The sequence below is a fragment of the Calliopsis andreniformis genome, unplaced genomic scaffold (genome assembly GCF_051401765.1).
Source record: "Calliopsis andreniformis isolate RMS-2024a unplaced genomic scaffold, iyCalAndr_principal scaffold0022, whole genome shotgun sequence".
NCBI lineage: Eukaryota > Metazoa > Arthropoda > Insecta > Hymenoptera > Andrenidae > Calliopsis > Calliopsis andreniformis.
The window spans coordinates 1136299-1158977 of NW_027480432.1; the positions used below are offsets into that span (position 1 = coordinate 1136299).

The 22679-nt window shown below is 37.0% G+C and overlaps 3 protein-coding genes and 1 long non-coding RNA gene across 6 annotated transcripts in view; all 4 read right to left on the reverse strand.

Annotated features, from left to right (window-relative positions):
• The window catches only part of LOC143187408 (uncharacterized), a 90636-nt gene extending 89111 nt beyond the window's left edge, over window positions 1-1525 (reverse strand). Inside the window, exon 1 of the long non-coding RNA XR_013003200.1 lies at window positions 1214-1525. This is a non-coding gene — a long non-coding RNA (uncharacterized LOC143187408). The remainder of the gene's footprint in view (window positions 1-1213) is intronic.
• A 1919-nt stretch (window positions 1526-3444) lies between these two features.
• Window positions 3445-6911, reverse strand: LOC143187406 (uncharacterized). Of its 2 annotated transcripts, none has more exons than XM_076391640.1 (8): window positions 6525-6911; window positions 6299-6383; window positions 5878-6222; window positions 5467-5784; window positions 5277-5398; window positions 4878-5210; window positions 4374-4804; window positions 3445-4305 (listed from the first exon to the last, which is right to left on the reverse strand). In XM_076391640.1, the coding sequence occupies exons 1-8, from the start codon at window positions 6578-6580 to the stop codon at window positions 3860-3862; spliced, it is 2136 nt and encodes a 711-aa protein (XP_076247755.1). In that variant the 5' UTR covers window positions 6581-6911; the 3' UTR covers window positions 3445-3859. The 2 variants fall into 2 exon arrangements, with proteins under 2 accessions (XP_076247755.1, XP_076247754.1); XM_076391639.1 differs by having other exon boundaries at window positions 5467-5802.
• A 118-nt stretch (window positions 6912-7029) lies between these two features.
• On the reverse strand, window positions 7030-9611 carry Ndc80 (kinetochore protein Ndc80). The gene is made up of 2 exons (XM_076391240.1): window positions 8982-9611; window positions 7030-8900 (listed from the first exon to the last, which is right to left on the reverse strand). The coding sequence occupies exons 1-2, from the start codon at window positions 9202-9204 to the stop codon at window positions 7165-7167; spliced, it is 1959 nt and encodes a 652-aa protein (XP_076247355.1). The 5' UTR covers window positions 9205-9611; the 3' UTR covers window positions 7030-7164.
• Window positions 9612-16901: 7290 nt separating this feature from the next.
• Window positions 16902-22168, reverse strand: Pka-r2 (cAMP-dependent protein kinase type II regulatory subunit). Of its 2 annotated transcripts, none has more exons than XM_076391243.1 (8): window positions 21552-22168; window positions 21042-21133; window positions 18750-18833; window positions 18167-18273; window positions 17816-18074; window positions 17582-17740; window positions 17302-17404; window positions 16902-17042 (listed from the first exon to the last, which is right to left on the reverse strand). In XM_076391243.1, the coding sequence occupies exons 1-8, from the start codon at window positions 21766-21768 to the stop codon at window positions 16912-16914; spliced, it is 1152 nt and encodes a 383-aa protein (XP_076247358.1). In that variant the 5' UTR covers window positions 21769-22168; the 3' UTR covers window positions 16902-16911. The 2 variants fall into 2 exon arrangements, with proteins under 2 accessions (XP_076247358.1, XP_076247359.1); XM_076391244.1 differs by lacking the exon at window positions 21552-22168 and adding an exon at window positions 21290-21479 and having other exon boundaries at window positions 16903-17042.
• Between the last annotated feature and the right edge of the window lie 511 nt (window positions 22169-22679).

Below are 22679 nucleotides of genomic sequence, written 5' to 3' on the forward strand. Positions count from 1 at the left end.
CAGCGAGTTGCCAACGAGGCAAAGAAAGACTCTTGTACTTTGAAAGACTTCGTATTAAAGATTAATTAGGAGTTTCAGTTTTCCGTTGCATCAAGAAACGCAGTAACGTGACAGAGTTTGTATCCTGTGCTTCTCTTTCCCTTCCACTCCCATCGTTCCCTCCTCCCCCCATTTTATATTTCAATGAATCATTCGTGCAACCCTGCATCAAGGAAGATACGACGAGAAAGAGATTATCGTAATAACTGCCGATTAACTCGGTAACAATGGCAACACCCGATACATACGAAGTCTGTAATCGAAATGCTTTATATTTTTACACCGAACAAAGCAGTATATTAACGTACAATAAACAATAAAAGAACATGTCCTTCCATACGCAACCTCAAGATAAAAAATGTTGAAACTTTTATTTTTACAACAGCCCACTAACACTTCCGAATATCTGAGCTATATTCGAGCGTATTCGTAATAGGTGAGACTATTTAAGTAGGATATTTACGAACGAAGTCGGCTAGGGTTCATTTTAATCGACGCTCCGCAAGATTTACGATTTCTACTCGACGATCGTCTAATTATAGTTATGTGACAGTCTGCGCTAGTGATAGATTGTATTTGTGCAACGTCGACCGTTTGTGCGATGAAAAAGAATTAACGCGATTCGAGCTTAACCTTGTCGGTGCCGTAAGTGCTTATAGGACAGTGAACGTCTATGGGCGTTGAATGAGTGCAGTTAACAATATATTTTGAACGATTTTCGTACATGCGATGCGCACGTGTCGATACCTCAGCACCGACATGGTTAGGTAAAACGGCCAAAGATGGCAGGAGAAGAAAAGCCCGAGTCGAGCGTCTCAAGATGGTCCGAGCACTAACGTTACTGCTCCATCTATCGTACGATACTTTCGTTCTACCGTTAACCTGAACTACGCGTTTCCGACTACTCGCATGATTTTCGATTCAAATCAAAAGCAAAGAAACCGATCGGTACCAAAAACACAAGTCCCGAATACTGATCTGTTAAATTCATAAGGAAAAATGTACATATGTATCTAAAATAGCTATATGTATATATACACATTTGACACACATATTCGCATTCACACATGGAACATTCGACACGAGTGTACATTCACAAGTCAGGAGAAGGTTTTCTATATGCTGTTAGTACCATTTTGATTTCGATTTTCGATCGATTTTTATGTTCACTTACTCTTCGCTGTCCGTGACTATTAAGAATGGTAACCAAAATCCCGAAGCCGCGTGATCGGTTCTGCGATGGTGTATCCTCTGTTCTCCTTCCCTTTGTAATCCTTTATCCTTGGAATGTACTTTCACACTTGTAACTGCACTTTTATAAACACGTTGCATCGATAGGACTCGTTTTATCGCGATGACACAACCGATTTCTAACTATTTAACGAATTTTAACAGACGCTAGACGAGTTCGAACATGACGGATGGGAAGCGCGCGTTGCCAATTGTGCGTTCGAAAAAGCATCATTTTCATTAGAGCCGATCACGCGCCAAAATTTCAAACGCGAACAGCATGTATGACAACCTTCGGATGTAACGAAATCGATAGCCAATTAGAAAACGTAAATCACGTTTTCAGAATTTCGGTTTGAACAACCTTAAAATACGTTTTATTGGCTATCGTTATTGATTACGCAATTATATGATCTCTTTCGAGGATCATCAACGCGAAATGGATAACGAAAATTTCGTTACTAATATCGGGTAAGAATTGAAGAATATACAGGGTGTTTTAAAATTTCCTAGCAAAGTTTTGTCCGTGTTTTCCATAACCAAAAATAGCTAACGAATAATTCGTTAAAGGGTTATGACAAATTGTGAGAGCAGAGTTCTTGTCCTTTTCCTTTACCGTAACTCTTTGAACAGTATTTTGACACTACGTGATAGGAAGATCTTGAAACAACCTGTATATGAAAAGATTCGAATAATGTTCAAAAAACGCCGATTTTCTTAAATCACGAACGTACGTAATACCTCAAAGCCGTTACGATATAACAATACGTAAAATAACGAAACGATTTGTGATTCGCGATCTATCGTAGATTATTACCGAAATTATTGGTAATTTCGTACGACAAATAATGAAATATATACGAACGTGAGTATTTATGTACGTCAACGAAAATTTTCGAATCACGGCAACCACAAAAATGTTCGTTTGTTCTATACACTTCAATCGTTAGGAAACTTTCGATAGATATCGAGATCTGTTTTACGCGTATCGTTTTCCATAGATGATTGTCGCTGATATCGATCTTCGATCTCTATCTTCTTCATAGGATAAAAAAACTTTTGTATTATGAGTTTAGTATAAAACGTTTCTAATGTTACATTTAAGAAAACCATCGAGAATCATTACGAGATCGAATAATTTACGTTTTTAAGGCACCTCGAGTACGTTGTAAGGAAAAATCGTACTGACCTGTACGTGAAAGTATACGTATCCAACAAGGGAACTTTATAATCTTTCAATATATCGCGTGAAAGTCGAAGGAACCTTCCGCGAGGGCGCTACTGTTTCTCATCATTTTCGAATTAACGTATTTTTGAGTCCGTTAGGATCGGAGACGAGTAAACGCGCGCGAACCGAAATGTCTCGTTCGAATTTACCATTTTTCGCGACTATCAAATAAAAAGTACAGTGAATAGTGAGAATCCAATCAAAATTGAAGTCGAGGAAGATTCCTTCGTGAAGGATGCACGCGCTTCAATAAAGGTTTTTAATATTTCACGTTTTATCGCAATTTTCATCGAAACCATAAATGCGAAGACAGTCTTTTTCGTCTCAAAGTTAACATTACTTATTTTATGCGCATCGAATATGAGGACTGTGTTCGTATTATATGATAGTTATTAGCGAATGAACGTTTCTCGGTCGCTAGACAAAAAATAATCACAAAAATTGAATTTTACGCAAAGAGAGGGAAAGTGTATATGTGTGTGTGTATGAGAGAGAGTACACATGTACACGCTTACTGGGAAACATGTATATGTATTTCAAGACGTCTTTATGCAAAATTGATGAATGTTTTACGTGTACTAAAATGTTCCCTTTTAATCCTATTAAGACACAAAATATAGGTATTATACTTTACTTGTATATATACATATGTGATAAAAAATATATATATATATACACCTGGTTTTTCATGTCATATTTATGTCGCCTCCTTGGGACTTCTTTGTATGAACTTAATGTCTTAGGGATAGTAAAAATAACACAAGCGTTGTTTATTAAAGACAACTACATTATTTTTTATTTATCAAAATTATCAATTAAATTAGAAACTTCTTTTCAGGAATGTCCAGTCTTACATTGTTCCAGGCACCAACATGCATCGGATGCGTCGTTGTACATGTACGTATGATTGACATATTTCATTTCATACAATACTTTGGTATTAACACCAATGTGTTCCACACAATTCTGGTAGCTTAGTTTATGTACAATTGATACGTGTAACACTTTGTGTACACATGGCTCTATATTTCTGTCAAATAATAATACAATATATATATATATTTGTAAACAATAATCTCTTAAATTATATATTCTTGTGTATAAATGTCACCTAGATTTACATATCAAATGCAAATATATATATATATATATATATTTATAATGTACGTATACCAATAGAAAAGTATATTTTATGTCAAAAATCGATAAAATTTATACTGTGTACACACATTGTTGAATCATTGAGATCATACAAAAATATAATTTAATTTTTATATTAGTTAAAACTGAATTTACGAATAAAAAATAGTTTCATTGGACGTCGATACATCGTATTGTCTCATATGAAATACTAGTTCACTTTTAAGTGTCATTTGATTGCAACACATTTAACTCAGATGCTGTACTAATACTAGGTAGAGTACTATCGCTCCAATCAGGTTGAGGATAATTCCGTGGCGGACTTGGTACATTGACTGGCATTCTACTTTGAAGTCTAATATCATGGAACATATTCTGGAACTGTTCCGTAATATTAGAACCTATTAGATTGTTAGACAAGTTATTTTTTAAAACATTAGATGTACTTCCGGTCACACTAAATTTTTTTTCAAGACTTTGTTTTTTGTGTAGTTCTGAGGACTTTCGAGCTATAAACGAGTGTTTTGCACATACGTCTTTCTCGTGAGTACTCTCGGAAGTCAATTTCAAAGGTTCTGATAATGACATTTTACTAACACTCTTGGAATTGCGCAAATTATCGAGCTTTTTAGTACTGTACGTTATTTGCTCTTCTTGTCCTTTAGTTACTGAAAACAGAATAACATGTTTCAATTTCTTACAATATTTATAATATGTATACGAAAAATATGATTACCTGATTGGTTAATTTCTGTGCAACCAAGATCTTTGCAAGAAGGTACAAGTGTATGCGAAGATTCTCCTCCCGGTAAACTAATAAATTCTAAATTGGCGGAATCTTTAGCTTGAAATTCCTTAATATTCTTTGTTCGTTTTTTTTCTGAATTCTCAATATGAGTTTCCGAACAAGTTGGTATTTTATCATCCTTATGCAAAAATCTTTGTACATTTTTTATTTTGGAAGGATTACGATGATCTGCCGTAGACAGAGAAACGTCCGATATATCGTGCCAAGAAGTAGGCATATTAGAGTCGCGAGAAGATGTAGAAGTTGGTGATGAACATGCACGTCCTCCTTGGATTAAAGACATTTGGGGATTGGAACTTTCTTCTTGAACGTAAATATTTAAACTGCTCAATTGATCTGCAATTTGATTTTGCAACTCCCTGTAATGTGAAATAACTCGATAATTATTGGAGAGTATTTAATAAGCTTAAATTTAATCATAGCTCAACTAACTTGATTGCATTCCGAAGTTCGACCAATAACGAATCTTTGTATGAACATAAAACAGAAAGTTTGTCTTTTTCTAGAGTTAAGTATTGTACTTCCAAATGTCTCTGTCTTGCCAGTTCTGTTTGTTCAACAAGATTTGCTCTCAAGTCTGATATAACTTTTTGAGAAAATTCATGAGTTTTACTGTTTTCCCTTAATTCATTTATAATCTTATCTCGAGCTTGAATCGTTTTTGTCACTTCTTCCAATTCCTGCTTTAATGTTTTTATAGTTGTTTCAAAGTCTGACTGTCTTCCCTGGGCTTCATTTAGCAATAAAACTTGTTTATGAACTTCTCTAATTTAAAATTAAAAATATGTAAATATATTGTAGACATTTATAGTAGATCTATCAAAATCATACCTCTGTAAAGAATCTCGTTCTTCGCGTAATATTTCATACATAGTATTCATTTTTCTACTTGTTTCCTCTAACTGAATTGTACTGGCTTCTAATTTTGTTCGAAGTGCCATAGCTTCCAAGTCCTACCACAAATAATATCTTGTTAGATATCTTAAATATTAATATCATTTACAACTATGAATGAACATACCACAATAGGTGTTTTTCCTGATTCCATAGGTATTCTAAATAACAATTGTTCCATATCAGCAAAAATTTTACTGGCCTTCTCATCTTTGATTAAGTGTTCTAATTCTTTCATTAAAAAGTTTAATGTTCGAACTGGATTAAGTGCACCAAATCTATCATCAGAACAGTCAAATATTCCACCGCATTGAGTAGCTTTATCAAAGACTGTAATAGATTCCACAGAACTTGGTAATGATGTACTTGATGGATTTGCAGCACGTGGTGTAACTTTCATGTGCTCTTCTATTTTTTTTTGTGAAGCTGATTGTTTCACTGGAATCTCAACTAAATGTTTATGCTAAATTTGATAAAAAAAAATATTTCTGATCTAATTCCCTATGAATTTTTTGTAACTATAACAAAAAATATTTACATTTGTATTGACTTCATGTTTTTGATGGCTTGTTGAATGTTTCTTTGTTTCTTTATCTTCATTCCCATGTTTAGTTGATTTCGAACATGGAATTCGTCCACTAAATTGTTGCAAGCCTTGTCTTATAACAGCTCTATTTTGTTCTCTTAGCTTTCTGCCCCAGTTTGGATGAGAATCGCCACTGCTACCAGGTTTTCTTTTCTCTTCCACTCCTTTATGACTAGTAGGACTACTGCTGACCATTGTTGATGTACGTTTACGTCCGTTAGTTTTCACAGTAACTTCTATCACAGTGTTACAATTATCAAATAAAACAAGCCCCTCTGAAGGTGCTCCTGAAATACACTGCAAATCAATTACAGATTTAATACTATATCATAATATGTTTATTAATAATTAGACAAATTTGCATTTAAGTTACCAAAGGTTGTTTGCTTTCCACAATATTTTTTTCAGGCCTTGTGACTACAGTTTTACATGCAGCGTTTACTTTACTGCTCATTATGCTAAAAAGATAGAAAAAGCATAGTATTATAATATTACAATTATGTCTTAATACATCGACTAATTCCTGACAAGTGTAATTCTAGTCTGTCTAACCTGATACATCGCCGAATTCACGTTCATCGTACCTAAAAGAAACTTACCACAATGTGTTGTTGTGTTTGCCAGTATAGTACTCATCCTGGCGCTTATTATGCATGTACCATCTTGTATGGTTAAATAATTTAAACTAATCATTTTATCGAAGTAATGCATGGAAAAATGTAGTTTCGTAAATTGAATAAACAAGTATACATATAATGTGTCTCATTAGGTTTTAAAATTGTTTATTATAATACAGCATTTACTTAATATGCTTTGCTTTTGAAGTTAGTCTGAAATTTAACATTTTGCCTTTATTTTATTTCTTATATAAAATAAAGACTAAATTTATATAAATGTGCGCTCGAAAGTGACACTAAATTTTTGCTAGGAACTTCCGTGTTACGATTCAAAAGAGCGCAACCTACTATATTGACCAATATTGACCAGACAAAAATTTGTGTTCCCTTTTACATTTACAAAGCAAAAAATTGTATGATTAAAAATACTACTTTCACAATATTTTATTTTTATAAAAGTCTTAACACATTGCAATATTTTAAAAATATATCATATATCTTTTATTTATCTGCTTTTTTTTTTGTAATCTTACCAAGTACAAATACTTATATTGCAATTTGATACTTTTATACAATTTAATACATATTACAATTTATACAGTTATATACAAATTATATTATATTACTTTGAATGCTTCATTAATGTATTATAAAGTTCATTCCTGTGCTCGCCTAAAATTTCATAAAATTGATCAAAAAATACTTTAGCAGATTCTTTTATGTATGTCCTTCTTCTATGAACGGCAGCTAATTTATCCTCCGCTTCTTCTAATTCTGTCGCTAATTTTTGTTTATCTGGCATCTGATCCTGAATCTCTATAATATCATTCTGCAAAATTCTAATCTGTTCCTTTAATTTTGCCTCCTCATTTTTAACGTCAGTTTTAATTTTATTTATAACACGTTTCTTCTCTTGAATCTTATTAGCGACATCGCTACTTTCATCTTCTAAAACCTTCATTCGTTCCTGAAAATGTTCTAATTCATTAGATTTTAATTCTACCGAACGTTCTTTTTCGATTAGTTGTTTTTTTATTGTATCCTTAAGCTCATTCATTAAATCTGCTTTTGCATTTAGTACCTCCATAATTTGAGGATCTAACAGACATGTGTCTGGCATTTTTAGTTCCTCTACATTTACTCCCATATCACCATTAAGATGCATAATTATTTCTTTATTATATGCTAGAATTTTTTTATTTAAATTATTATGTACACTTGATAGTTTCATGTCCATATTGTACAATTCTTTTCGTATCTCTTGTAAATGTTCATCAAATTGAATAATATAATTTTCAATTTCTGTACATTTCCCTACTATTTTATCTCGTTCTGTTGTAGACATTGGTTGTTCTTTAATAACTGAGAGTATCTCATTCTGTTGTACATTCTGTAAATGAATTTGTTCACACAGAACATTACATTCAGTATTTATTTTGTCTGTTTCAAGATTAATTGTTTTAATGTACTCCTCTTTAGCAGTTAAATCACTTAGTTGCATTGTTTCTTTATTTTGTAAAGATAATAATACTTCTTGTAAGTGTTTTACTTCTTCATCAGTTTTATTCCCATTTTCTTCAGCTGCCTGCAGCTTAGCTGTTTCTTCTTCTATCTCGAAAAGTACATTGTTCAAATCTTCTTCATTGACTCCTTGTTCAGCTTCAATTTCTTGTAAATATTTTTCAACCATTGCTGCTTCCTCCTCAAGTTTTTCTTCATTCCAGGCATTATAAAAGTCAAGCATTGAGAAAAAGGCATTCTTATTACTTTTGGATGCCGTATCATCACCCACAAAAGGTAAATTATTTAAATTATATTTTTGAAGAGCTATTTCTCTTACTTTACAGATTTCTACTAACCAACAAATCCAGCCCAGAACATTGGGCCAAGACAATGTAGCATTAGCAGTCTTTAACCATGATTTTGTAATAACACCAGGGTAATGAAGTTTTTTTGCAATTTTTGGTAATTCCTCAACGTAATTTGATACTGTAAGAACTTGTTTAATATCCAACATTTTTACTAAATGAGCAGATACTTCTACAAACATTTTTAGTGTAACTGGTTTCAAACTACCATTGCTATTAAGCATAAAAGAAAGTTGGTTCATAGAAAAATAATTATCTATTGTAGTCAACATATGGGCTTGAAACATTTTATCTGTTAGAGGTCTTGTATCTTTCCTGGAACCTTTTGTGCTAAGGCTACTAGCACGATCTGCTGATAAAGATCTAGGTCCTGTTGGAAGTGCTGTATGAATTCTGTTAGAACTTCCAACTGTAAGAAGAGCAGAATGTTTGCTAGCATTTGTACTAGGTGTCCTAGGAGTTGTTGATCCATGTCGAAGAGGAGTTCTGCCTATAAAAATAATGATAATTATCACAAATATTTCCAAAGTTAATTGATTTATGTTGCATATGTAAAATGATAATATGTTACCTGTTGCCTTTAGAGTTGCTCCCCTGCTTGCTCTATCATTTGCAGAGATTGGAAGACGTGATCTAGGTATGTGAGAACTATCGGCTGTAGAAACTGAATGCTTTGATTTTAGCGTTTGTGTTTTCCTCGAGTCAATCCGTGTTACACTTCTATCTTCCCTTTCGAACATAGATATCCTTACAGGATTTGTGGACGACCTACGTCCCAAAGAATTGCTCCGCATTTTTTAAGGAAATATAGTACACCTATTCAATTCAGTAACTACAGATCCTATTGATACATTTAAAACAACAGTTTTTTAAAGTCCCTTAACTGCCCTCAACATCACAACATTTTGAATTTCGTCGTTGTGCATTGAAATGCAATATGTAAGATGGATAACTGATGGATAACAAAGTGCATACAATGCGATATAAGTTAAAGCAAGTAGTTCATTTCAAACGAACCTTTCGAATATTTCTAAAAACTATAACAAAGATTTTTCTGCAGTTTTGAATTGTAATAAAAAGTTGAATAAAAGCTTCCATTTATCGTGTTAATGATATTTATTTGACTGTGCTACAGTTTCTACATTCTCTTGTGAATTAACTAACCTATAAACTGTAGCACGTGTGATAAAAGTTGTTTCAATTTTTAAGACTGATAAAGAAGAACTATCACGTAAATTCTCAATACCAACAGTAGTGCAAAATGTATGTAATTATTTAGCATTATAGTTTCTTCTTTTAATGCAACATTATTATATCATATGTAAGTGTACAACTTTAAGAATTGCTCTAGAAACCAGAAATAGTATTAGGATTTCATGTAGGTCCTACATTAATAAGTTGGGCATTAATAAATTGGAAATATGAAATGTTTAGGCTTTAACATTTTTAATGTTGTCCAATCATCATGCAAATAAAATGAAATTGTAATCCGTGATGTGCATTAATTGTAAATAAATGACATTTTGTTAACATAAAAAAATAGATCGAGGAAATTTTTTTAGAAGGATTTGTAAAATCTAGAAGTCGCAGTAGAATGGAGTATAGTAATGGAGATATTAGAATTAACGAAGTACATATGTGTACAGGTCCATTCATTTATTATATATTAATTTTCATTATACTATCTATCCATAGTACACTGTACGTCTAATGTTTCTCGCTTCTCGAATACGAACTCGTCTCGGGTAAATAAACAGACAAGTAACATTTTATCACAATGGTAGGCGGCAAATATTTGTCATTCTGTATGACACCTGTACCATTGTGAGCAATTTGAGTAGGTATACGAGAGCAAGATGTAGGAGTAGTGACTGTTTCATAAACATAGTCAATAAATTTGTACAGTCAACTAAAAGTATAGATTTGATATTTTAAATTAGATACAGCTTTTATCGAAAAGATAAGAACGCCACTACTTAATCCGGCAGTGATGCTGTATAAGAAGCATGTGGCTACGTATCATCGTCTAATCGAGTACGACTAAGCACACCACAATGGTTTTCACTGTATGTATCTGAAATTTTGCTTCTCAGTACAATCACATTAAATGCCATCGACTCCACCGACTCGCGCGACAAATTTAAATGAAAAACAGAAGTTGATGTTCATTAACTTGGATTAGAAATGAGTGAGTTAACTACCATTGGTATTTATTGTATTTAATCGCGTGTGCCTATGTGTGTGCCTTATAGTTGTTTCTCGATCAACATAAATACGAAAAAACTAGTAGAGAAGCCGATTAAGCCTGCATTCTCTTCCCTATTTGTACTTTATGAAAGAACAATTCATACATTGTAACAATGAAATTCCAACTTTATAATCATGTAGAAAAAGAGCGCCTCACATGCCAATCGAGATAACTGAATGTTGAATCTATACATAATTATCGCTATTAATCGAACAATAGAAGTCATCAAATAGTACACATTTTCTTTTACCGTTTTCATTGCCAATGGACTACAGATCACTAAACTGTCGTTGATATGACAGTGTACGCTGTACAATGAACTATGTGATTGCACGCGCCTCCTTCTATACGTTCATCGCAATCGCATCGCTGCCAGGTTAACACAATTTATAATTATTAAAGTAATACCCGATCAGACCAGCTGGAAACGAGTCTTGACATTTATGTTATATCGACATATCTAATATATAATTCTGTGTATATATAATATAATCTATATGTATATATACGTATGTGCACGTCTGGTTTACGCTACAACACATTGTGAAACGAAAGAACGTTAAGTACGTTATACCATAATTACTATTCTTGTTTGCTTGTTTCTTTGTAGTTTACAACACTTTTGTGTAACTCGAGAGAGACATTCTTACGCAAGCGTATACGTGTATAAAATCTATCCAGCTTAAAACGTACAATACATCTCTCGTGGACCGCGCACCGAAGCGATATCACCAGCTCGCTCAGCGTGCAAAACGATGCGGCTTGAGCATCAACAAACATAACAGGAACAGAACTCTGACAATCTCGATATTATTAATTGCAATTGCAATCGCAAAAGCACGACTGTCTCAGTTGATAGACGCACAAAACAGACAGTACAAATAAGTAGGATGTTTTAAAACACGCGATTCAACCGTCGAAGGAAACAATTACGTGTTTTCAAACACCTTTTATATGTTACTAAAATTATAATTTTCTATCTTTTACCGTTCTAGCCATGAGATAATTCTGTTCATCTAGCAATTCCTTTCGCAAAACACACAGAATACCCAAATAATTTACTACATGCAAAAAAAAAAACGAATTACAATCCTAGGCAGAAGGTTTCATACCACTAGAATAATGGTAAATACTCGAAGCCGCCCGGAATGATTTCGTGATTCCATGTTTCTCATGAGTTCTACTTCTTTCAACCAAGATGTTGGTTCCAAAGTGTCCACGTTAATAACGTCTCGATACCCTGATAGTGTTTCAATAATTCGAGTTATTCTTACATATAGTGAGTCATCGAATTATAATATCGCGTTTTTGCCCGTAGACACCTCTGTTCTACGAGTTTGCAATTCCATTAATAAAGACGGTCAACGAAGCGCTTGGAACATCTGTTTCACGCACACATTCTTTTACAAGTCGATATTTGTCGGCAAAAGACGAACGATATTTTATGCGTTAATTGAAAGCTACGTATCTAAACCAGTCTTTCTCATATTTAGCCGATTTCATTTTTAGACGATGGCCTTTTCTTCTCTTTCAGAGAACTCGCGCGGTGAATCGTTCTCCGTTTCATTTTAGGAACAAACAAAGATCGTCTTTTACAGATTGCACATTGTACTTCGACTCGATAGATCTAACAGGAATCGTTCGCTTGTTTTAGTTTCAATATGAAATATCGTTAATTCCTCTGGCCTACGTGCGGTACACTCATTTTTTAATCCTGCTAGAACGTCACGTTACACCATCGCTGTCAGATTAAGCAAAAAGAATCGGATCGAACGATCGAGCGAGCTGTGGATCGATCGTTGACACGCGTCAGTTAATCAAAAGAGTCACAACAAACGTTTCCGGTGAACAGAAATACGAGTACGATAATCAAGTGGCGAACGCATAAAATATCCGTGACTATTGTATCGTGTTGTAGACTTTCATGCGATGACATCGAACGATTGTCGATACGCAATCGAGCTGAATATGCTCGTATTGCTTTGTTTAACGCGTCAGAAGTTCGGGGAGATTCTCTCCCTCGGGTCTTTTATTACCCATTTTTATCTGCACCTTTAGGCTAGACATTTGATATAAAGTTTTTATGTGTAGTCGACCCGAGAGATTTTATTAGTCACTCATGGCTACCTTTACTGTCCAATCTGAGCTATACCCATTTATGTCAGTTGATCACTGTACAGATCGTACTGCATAATAAAATATGTAGTGAGAAAGTTGTGTATGTAACATTATCCTTGGATATCAGTGTTTACATAACATGCTTTATAAGAAAGATATAATAATAGAGAGTAGTGGCGGAGTGTCTTAAGCGATTAAGATCTCTCGTTTCGACTACAGCCACGTAAACGATGTCGAGGGCGAGTTATCGTCGCTTAATTACGGGAATAGTCGAGATGATAGAGAGTTGACGTGTTTACTTATTACTTTACATACGATCGTGCACTTCGATACATTTAGACTTCGCATGATTTCTTAAATACACGATTAGAAACAACAATAGAGTGTATGTCTGTGTGTGAAGAGAGAGAGAGAGAGAGAGAGAGAGAGAGAGAGAGAGAGAGAGAGAGAGAGAGAGAGAGAAAAGCATAAGGAAAATAGTCGCAAGCTCCATTCTGCTCTTTTGCAAGATATTGGTCCGATGCTATAAGACTGTTACACTTAGACAGGCGTCGCGAATGCCGCGGGCATTTGTGGAACGGAAGTCGATAGTTGATAGATGCAGAAAAAGAAAATTGCATATGAGAAACACGATGAGTTTCAACGGTGAACTTTGACGCGTTGATCTTAGAAATCTTGTCTGAGCATGAACAAGACTCTGGCACCTTTCGTATTAATTATAGACGATCTTAACTATCTAAAATCAGTGATCGATCAGTGAATGGAACTTAGATGCTAGTCTACGTTTGAAAAGCAGATGATCAGCCGCGCAACCCATCAATCTAACTCGATACACTTCCTTTGCCTGGCCAGAAGTGTTCTTCGCTTTGGACTAGATTGGCGAAAGACGAATACGGCCGCGATCGCGTGGGTTTGAACTAACCTGGCACTCTTCAAACGCACACAAGACCGCGTTTCCCGTTCGGAAGCGAATGAGGAAAGGAATCCCTATGGCGCGAATCTCAAGTGTACCGCGGTTTCACCAAATGAGATTCATTATCGCGAGAACTTGATTAACGCGGCTCCGTCGATTTCAATTCACCACGTAAATTACTTTCAATATGACAACGACGACAACGACACAAAAACGTGCAACCGTTCAGATGAAAATCCTGACGATAGCTCGCATGCAAATCAAGTAATAAATTACAGTGGCTCGGTCGTCACACACACGAAGGGCAACACGCAACACGTAGGAGACAACCACACACTGGTTTAGAGATACATACAGTAATTTGAATTGGGTCGATTCTCTACTTTAAAGCGTTTACATTTAATTTATCGAATGTTGGCTCCGCACAGATAAGTACTCCGGTCGTCTAAATATAATTTTCAATTCGGTGCGCGAGAATAGTCTTCCGCTATACATTTACATGTAGGTCTGTGTTTCTGTGTGTATGCGTGTGTGGTGTGTATGTGTTTATATAGATATATGTATATATTTATATGTATTTCACTGTATATCTCTCTTTTCTTAATTGCTTGGATTTTCTCTATATTCGACATCAAACAATCGAGTCACTCGCGCTGATCAGAACTCCTAATCGCCCTTGACGATGCAATCAACAGTCGATAAAAGTTCGGTCAATGCATCTCTGGGAACGCTTGTCCGTCCCGCGGTATTATCCAATTTATTGTTGGAAGCTGCCATAGTGAGAGACATTTTGTTTGTATACAATAGATCTACGTGAAAGGAATGAAATAATTTCGCCGAAAATAATATCACAGCCTGGAGACATGGTGGAAGACTAAGAACCACGATTGAAGCTTCGCTGAATTAAAGAGCGATTAAAGGAAAGAGTAACAGAAAAATCAACAAGAAAAGAACATGGCACGATTTCGTTAAAATATATTACTCGCTGCATTTCTTCGACGAATAAATGTAGGTGATTAAAAGCGTATTCTATAAAGTATATATTTCTTAATAAAAAGACAGGAACCAACGAGAACGAATTCTTTACGTATTAACGATGATGGCATCCAGAGAGAAAAGACAAACAAAAAAAATCTGTCTCTACTTTGCTCTATTCTCATACACTAGTCTCATCTTCCTTTCCCCCGTGATTGTGATATTATTTAGGAAGCTTATCGTTTATATAATTGAGTTCTCAGTCGCATGGTAAATATAGTCGTATAGTTCTCGTAGTAATAAAAATTACATCTGACCGGTCTCGCGATCGTCGCGAAAGAGACACGACACGACGACAAACCGCGGGGCCGTAAAAAGTGACTAGCATACGCACTTGTTCGCACAACGTTCGAATCAGTTTCAAACCTCTTCCTTTTCTTGTCTCAGTTTTTTTTTATCACGATGCTAGACGTATATCATACATGTATAACGTGTATCATACACGTGTAACAAAAATAGGTTCATAGGTTCTTTTTTTTTGGTCGATTCTCGTTACCAGGATTCACCGTTAAGACACACATGAACGTATCAGAGAGACTCGTAATACACATCTATTTCTTTCATGACACGGATCAGTATAAAGATGCTGATAGATAAAAATACGAAGTAATTAGAAAAATTTCACGTTTTTTATCCTTCTCTTTTCATATTTATGATAATTACACCATCGATCGGTGATCGTGTTATGTTACAGTGAAAGATATGGCTGCGCATTCGAGTCTGCTTTAAGAAGTAGCTATTTGTTTCATTTCTCGCGATAGTTACATAATTTTTCAGTGACTAACGATGTCAGCAATGACGAATAACGAGTCACGATGACAGAATTATATTTTCTTAACTAAGAGGCGTACTGTTTTTTTTGTTTTTAATTGAAAGTATAACAATGTGCGCCACAGCAAGTGTTTCTATTTTAAACCTTAATGAACGACAATAGGCGATAACAAATATAAATAATACATTCAGAGATAGAATGATTAAACGCAATTCGTTTTGTGCGCGTATATATGTCTATATAAACAATTAAATAAATGGATGTCGTATTGTGCGCTACACGAATATGTATATATCTCGTAATACTTTCTCGTTAACGCAAAGAGCAGATCTTTAAATTAGGAACATGGGAATTAGGATAATAGTTCTGTTAAATGTAATAGAGAAGGTGCTTCCTACTCTCAGGCATTGTTAGATGAATATAAGATGCAACGTGTGAAATTTGCAAGTAATGCTCCTTTCCTCCGTCCTACTTTGAAAACTAATTCAAATGCCACGTTCTCATAAAAAATAGTTACTATTTCTCCTTTAAAAATTGTATTGTAGATAGTAGTAATTGCTCTAACTTGCCTGTTGTGCTCTTTGCCTTTTGCATCTTAATTCTTCTAGCATAGCATTATAGCTATAATTCCTCTTGGAAACACATCGATCATCGAGATCTTCAAACATGTGTTTCAATTTCTAATTTTCTAATGATAAACTATCGATAGAAACTTTTCTTCTGTTTCGCAAAGAAACCTAACGCAATATACTCTGTTCGATATCTTGATTTTTTTTCTCTCGACATAAAGACGATCAGAGTGTTGAAAATAATTTAATTTCTTGATGCTTGATGTCATTATTAAACTGGAATACAGCTCTCAAAGTATCAAGTACAAGAGTAAAGAATAGCATAAAACATAGTACCACATCGTTTGAGAACTGTGTGTGAGTCTATCGATACGTTGCATCATTCCGAGTATTTTTTTTACTTTTTTTGTTCTCTTTTCTTTTATGAACGTTCGAATGAAAAGCTTATTTAGTTACTTAGACTTCTATCTTGTAAACGATCGAGCACACGACAAAATAGGGTAATACTTGTTGATCCGATGCAGTCTTTAGAGAGTTTCCATCAGTACCATGATGCACAGATACGAAACAGTCGAGAGAGAAGCCTATTATAAGTTTTCTTTCAGTGTGTGTGTCTGTGTGTGTGTCATAGGTACAAACTTGGTAACTATTAACGACGATTCTTACTGATACAACGTCTAAGTGAACAGTCATTATGAAAGTCGACTTGAGATGATACCTCGAAACACGCGGATGAGATTCATAAAGTGGGTGGTACAAGTTTTGTGCTCATTTTACATTACTGTACGAAAGTCGGTGTGAGCCTTTGGTACAGCAGTGTGCAACGTATCACTGCTTAGGGACAGTTCATCGAATATCGGAAATATTAGCTTTGCTGCCAAAGATTTTGACTAGCTGATCTTCGTAATCGTCGATATTACGCTTCATGAGTTCCATGCAAGGCCCAAGTAAGCGTTCGAAAGCTTCAACGTCCAAAACTGAAAAACGTCGTTTTAAACACCAACTGTTTCATGACTTTTGTATCATACACCGCGTTTTTTGCTCATTTTTTGCTCAAGAAAAACTTAAATTAGTTTTATATGTCAGCCACAGAAATGAAAAAGAAAATCTGAATAGTATCAGGCTGCTGCATAAGAAACCAAAACTTTGGACGTTATCAACAGAGTACAGAGCATTAAAAAATCTACACCAACCTAATACTACATATGGTCATATTTATATTGAAGAGAAACTTACAGGCCAGCTTTACGTTGCCCACAGCGTAGGCCGAAGCAGCGCGAGGTTTGTGTGTTACGAGCGCCAACTCGCCCAAGTACCCACCAGCGGGAACTCTATTAATCTGCAGCAGCAAATAGAATACCAAATGACATCTATACAATTGACAGTGTAATTAGTGCACTAGTTTCCTACAACAGGCATGGCAGTGCCAGTCTCGTCCTATTGAGCTATGTAGGTCAGTGATCGTCGCAATTATGTTAGAGGATAGAAAATGAAAACTAAACGTAGCTTGACGTACCTCGATTTCGCGACCGTGGTCACCGAGTATGGTAATTCTAACGACACCGTCTTCAACGAAATACATGCCATCGGCTATGTCACCCTGTCTGATTATCTGTTCAGAATCCGCAAACTGTTTAGGTACGAGGGCGTCTGCCAGGTTCATACGTTCGTAAGGCTAAAGGGAAAAAAAACATCAAGTATTAACTTCATACAGAGTAGCACTCTTTTATGAAAGTTCCACGAAACTTGCCTCGAGAGACTTGAGCATCGGGACCTTGTTGATAAGATCTTCATACATCTTGCGTTTCCTATAGGCGGATTTCAGGAGAATACGCCGGAAGGTCTGTCTGTCCATAGCCCACAGTGTGCCAGGAGTGAGAGCCTTGATACTAGCTGCCCTAGGCATATTGTACAGAAGTGCAAGTTCACCGAAAGCACCGCGGTTATCGTAGGTGTGTATCATGGTCTCCACACCCGATTGGTCCTTCACGTATACCTCAAACCTTCCTCTGGAAAAGTAATAGAACATCGTAATCAATTCTAATAGTTCCTCTGATTCACTGGAATTTCCCAAAGTATAGAGGAAAAAGAGAATAATTACTTTTCGATAACATAGAAGTTGTCACCATCATCACCTTGCCGGATAATAAATTCTCCAGGCTGTACTGACTTCTCGAACATCGCGTCCAGTACGTCCGCCATTTGTTCCTGCGAAGAATTCGTGAGACACGTATTTAGGTGTGCCATGAATATCAAACACGTGGACAGAAGATTAAACTAGATGGTCTAATTCTAAATTTGAGGAAAAGAAACTATTCCAAATAGGTGGGACATCTCTTTTGAGTTCTAGACAGACCTAAAAATGATGTGACATCATCCTTTTTTTAATGAATCGTCCGTACTGTTCTTAGTGAATTGAATAATTCCTGCGTAAATGAGAAGATTGTACATGTCAAACTGAAAATAATGGGGTACTAAAAGCGATGCGAGAGGAGTTGTACGAGTCATTAGAGGTTTATATTTGTATCTAGCCGACTCGCTTCCTTCGGATAGTCTGATTCTGAATCCCAGTTGAGCAGATTACACGTACTCATTGGCATTTCCACGAGTTGGCGCGAACTCTCGACGCTCTGTATTCCCGTTTCAATTACGAGCAAGCGGAGTAGCTACTATGTTTAACTTACCTCGTCTAGGGCCCGAAACAGAAGAATATTCTTGACGCTGTCGCCGAGCCTGTGCCGTTGCTCGTCGCTCTTTGGATGCACCATCTGCAATCGATTAATAGCAGCAATAGTCAACGAGGAAATTTCCGAGGAAATGAATATTTATCAAATTAATGTTTGTTTTCTGCTCATTACGCGATTCGTAAATTAGAACTTGCCTAACTTTTCATTACTCATCCTTTGTAGCTTTTTAATTAATCTCTACTCGAGTAGAGATTTACTGAAACAACATCCGTTTCTGAATCACTGTAATTATACATAAATATTATACGTAAATTAATTGCAGGATGATCGATCGAAAACGTTAAGCCTGAACACGTTCCTGTTATAAAAAGAAAGGGTTTTCCATTAGGTACGCGTGGGTAGATTGTACAGCACGGTAAATTAAAAAAGATCGAACTTCTCCGCGATCTTGCGTTCAACTTATCAGGGTCCTATACATCGTTCGTACATCATAAAGGACGCAGTTCGAAATTAACGTCTCTATTCAAGGCAACGTGATCAATTTAATGAGAAGGAAAGTATCGGTGGATAGTGATGGTCCGGATCACAGATGTTTCGAATTGCAATCTGCTTTTTTTAGAGAGGCAAGCGACAGAGATAAACAAATTGTAAGCCGTATTCCGCCTCGCGTTTCCTGACCGTTTCGCTCTCGACTCTATCCGAAGCCGAAAAGACTGTAGTCGATCTTCATCTGTTCCTATCGCGACTTATTTGCCATGGCTGCAACTTTTTCTTAAGTGGCATCGAGTTTCAACCTCTTTAGTCTACTCCGTTTGTCTGCTCGAACACCTGTCACCGTTACAAAACGAATAAACGTGTTTCTGTTTCTCTCGTTGACCTACAATTGTGTTATGCGTTCTCGTTCTCGGAAGGAGCGTCTCAATTGATTCATCTGCATCCTAATCGCGCGATAATGTTCCACGCGGCTCGAGCGGCCGTAATTAACATTTTCAGCGCGCTAAGTTACCTGGCCGCCTCTAGTTTATTATATCACGAAGACAACTCCGTGGAACTCCTGAGCGGGGCAAACTCGTAGCGTAGGATAGATTTAATAACACGGTGATTGCTATGTAATTGCTCTAATGAGAATGGCCGTGCAAAAAATTAAAGATCGCAACGAAAGTATTTTCGAGCTGCAGCCTATCCATTTACATCGATCGTTCTAACGCGAAAACGAATTTAATATGTAATCAATTTATCGCTAACGAGAGGCTGTAACTGGAACAAACGTATTTGACGTCGAATATTGGACATCGAACTTGAAACGTTTCGGAAGCTCGGTCGCTTTTAATGCCAAATCATATAATTAGGTGTTCAGTTACTGCCAGACTACCGCGTATATCGCAGCCGCTTTTCCGATCAGTTTTAACGGCCGAGATTCCCGATAATCGAGATCGACGCCGTCTTTTGAAATGCTTTCGAGCAGTACGATCCCGATCCGACGAGCCTTGCCCATCGTCTATCTTCTCTCTTTCTCTCTCGTTCGCGGTGAACAACACGCTCACGTGCACGTATAAACCATCATACATATGTAAGTCACGTCGGTAGCAGGTTATCGAACACGCGCTCTGACGTCACAAAGGTACATCGCTCGCATCGTCGAGCAAAGTAAATCATCCCGTTTCGTCACCCGCGCACCCTGAATACGGTGCTACGATACTAGAAGAGAAACCAGAAGGGGAGAGTGTGCAAAAGAGAGAGAGGGAGAGAAAATGCTATTTCTTTGATTTTACATGTGTGCAAGCTGACATACATTCGGCCTTGATCAAAGTTTTCGGCTTCGTGAAAAGTGACGCTCGCTGGAAACCGCACGCGGATTTCTACCGAACCGATCGGTTGTGTTATTACTCAAACCAATCGTAAAGTATCCATATTTAACTTATGCGTATATCGTTTGCCCTGGTACACGTGTGTACGCGTGTATGTGGCATGTAGCCACACGTGAAAGCGGCTTAACCCTATCCTTGTGCTGCTCCAATGTACTGGAATAAAGGGATTCTTCTGATCCCTTTGGAAAACCAACGTATTTAACGCAAGGTTGTAGCGTATCGGTGTGTCCTTAACGAGCAATCGCGTTCAAAGTCGATTCTCGCTTCCTCGTGTCCGATCAAGCTCTATCGATCGAGTATCGATTCGTTCGAAAGTAATATCGACGATTATGAATCTTCGCGCAACGCGTTGGTGATCAAGAAAGAAGGGTTCACGAAGAAAACAGTGATCGTTTGACGAAGGACAGACGAGAAAGCGTACCTTGACTCCATCGTCTTCTTCGTCATCTTCGGGATTGTAAGCCTCCGCGAAGACGCTCTTCCTCCTCGTCGCGAACCTTCCGACCGGCGGTTCTGTAACGAGCGAAAGAATTTTCGATATGCGATTCAAAAGGCGCGCGATTATTAATGCGTTCTCTTTCGTGCGAAGCAAACCGTGATTTGAAAAAAAAAAAAAAAAAAAAAGAAAAAAGAAAGGAGGAACAGAAGATGAAGCGGGAAAAATCGTACCGATATCCATCGAAGCACACTCGCAGTAATGTTTCAGAGAGTGTTTAAAAAAACACTAAGACCGGTCGAGTTTGTAACTAACGTAAGAATAAGTTAAAGTCAGAGGCGAAGCGGTACCGCTAACGGCGCGCTGAAAACTACTCGGACAGGTACTTGTCGCACAGTGACGAGACGTATACTGGACGCGATGGGAAGTCGCATCCCGAATGAAAATTCGCCCGCTCGGTCGCTCGCTCGGTCGCTCGCTCGGTCGCTCGCTCACCTTCATCAACGGACTCGTCCGGCGTAGAGGAGCAGGTCTGCGCAGTGGGCTGAATCAACTGAGTTTGACGGCTTTCCCGTAGTTGCGTGAAAAAACCTACGGCATAGTCGATAATATCCACCGGTTGCTCCAGTAGATAGCTAATCGTGAACTCCAACAGAATGTCCCGCAGTTCGTCTGGCACCGTGATTTTGCCAGCGTTACGTTGACAACTCATTTTTCCTCTAGCACCGATCTGTACGATGTGTTCGAGCACACGTTACTATGGCATACGCCGGTGACGAACCGGCCAACGAATTTCTAAACGCCTTGATCTTATTGCTATCTATCAGCACCAGGGCTGGACAACGTGTACAGTCCTATGTGTCACTTGTCAAACGGCGAACAATATTTCTATCCCGTGCTACTACTCTAGCGAGGCCAGGAGAACGTAAGCCCCACGCGTTCCACCCACTTTCGCGCTGGGCTACACTCTCGACACAGCTCCGAACGCTATCCGGTCTCGCTGAACCGCTTTGCCCCTTTCGTCACCAACTTTCAACGATTTTTTTTCTCTCTGATACTACATAAAGCTGCGCAGAACATACGACAGGTCCAAATCGAGGGATGCGACTCGGTCGCAAAGATGGCGACTATTTCACGCCGCGGATCTTGACATTAGCAGAAGGATCGCGTTAGACATTTATGTCTGAAACTGGAGGCAAGTAGGGTGTCGCTGAACGAACGCGACTGCAGAGATCGTGGCTCGTTAGTTGACTTCTGTGCAATAATTTTATAATTCTACTGTGTTTAGATATCGAATAGCAGTATCAAATTTGCTTGGCCAATGAAACTCTTGATTTTTGATCCAGGTTTCTATTTCGGACTTCTTATTGGTCAGAGAACGTTACAATTAAGGTATGGTTAACGCGTATTGCGTACACGGTTTGATAAGTAATTATTTCGACTTCTGGTATCGATGCTTATCACAAGGACTTCTCAAGTCCGATTCTCATTGGGCTGGAGAACGCCCTCTCCAGGTATTCGCGGAAAGTAGGCTCTATCAATTCGCGTTTCGGAAGTAATTCTATGTTTAGATCAAAATATTTTTAGTCGTGCCTTTAGTGAGCAACGACACGTGCAACCTGT

Coding starts and splice junctions, on each gene's coding strand:
- LOC143187406 (XM_076391639.1), bottom strand. CDS start 6,580: ATGCATAATAAGCGCCAGGATGAGTACTATACTGGCAAACACAACAAC. Junction 5,803..5,877: donor AACATGAAGTCAATACAAAT/GTAAATATTTTT, acceptor TATCAAATTTAG/CATAAACATTTAGTTGAGAT. Junction 5,211..5,276: donor GAACGAGATTCTTTACAGAG/GTATGATTTTGA, acceptor ATTTTAAATTAG/AGAAGTTCATAAACAAGTTT.
- Ndc80 (XM_076391240.1), bottom strand. CDS start 9,204: ATGCGGAGCAATTCTTTGGGACGTAGGTCGTCCACAAATCCTGTAAGG. Junction 8,901..8,981: donor AGCAACTCTAAAGGCAACAG/GTAACATATTAT, acceptor TTATTTTTATAG/GCAGAACTCCTCTTCGACAT.
- Pka-r2 (XM_076391243.1), bottom strand. CDS start 21,768: ATGAGTTGTCAACGTAACGCTGGCAAAATCACGGTGCCAGACGAACTG. Junction 18,075..18,166: donor AACTTCTATGTTATCGAAAA/GTAATTATTCTC, acceptor TTACTTTTCCAG/AGGAAGGTTTGAGGTATACG. Junction 17,043..17,301: donor GGGCAACGTAAAGCTGGCCT/GTAAGTTTCTCT, acceptor GACGTTTTTCAG/TTTTGGACGTTGAAGCTTTC.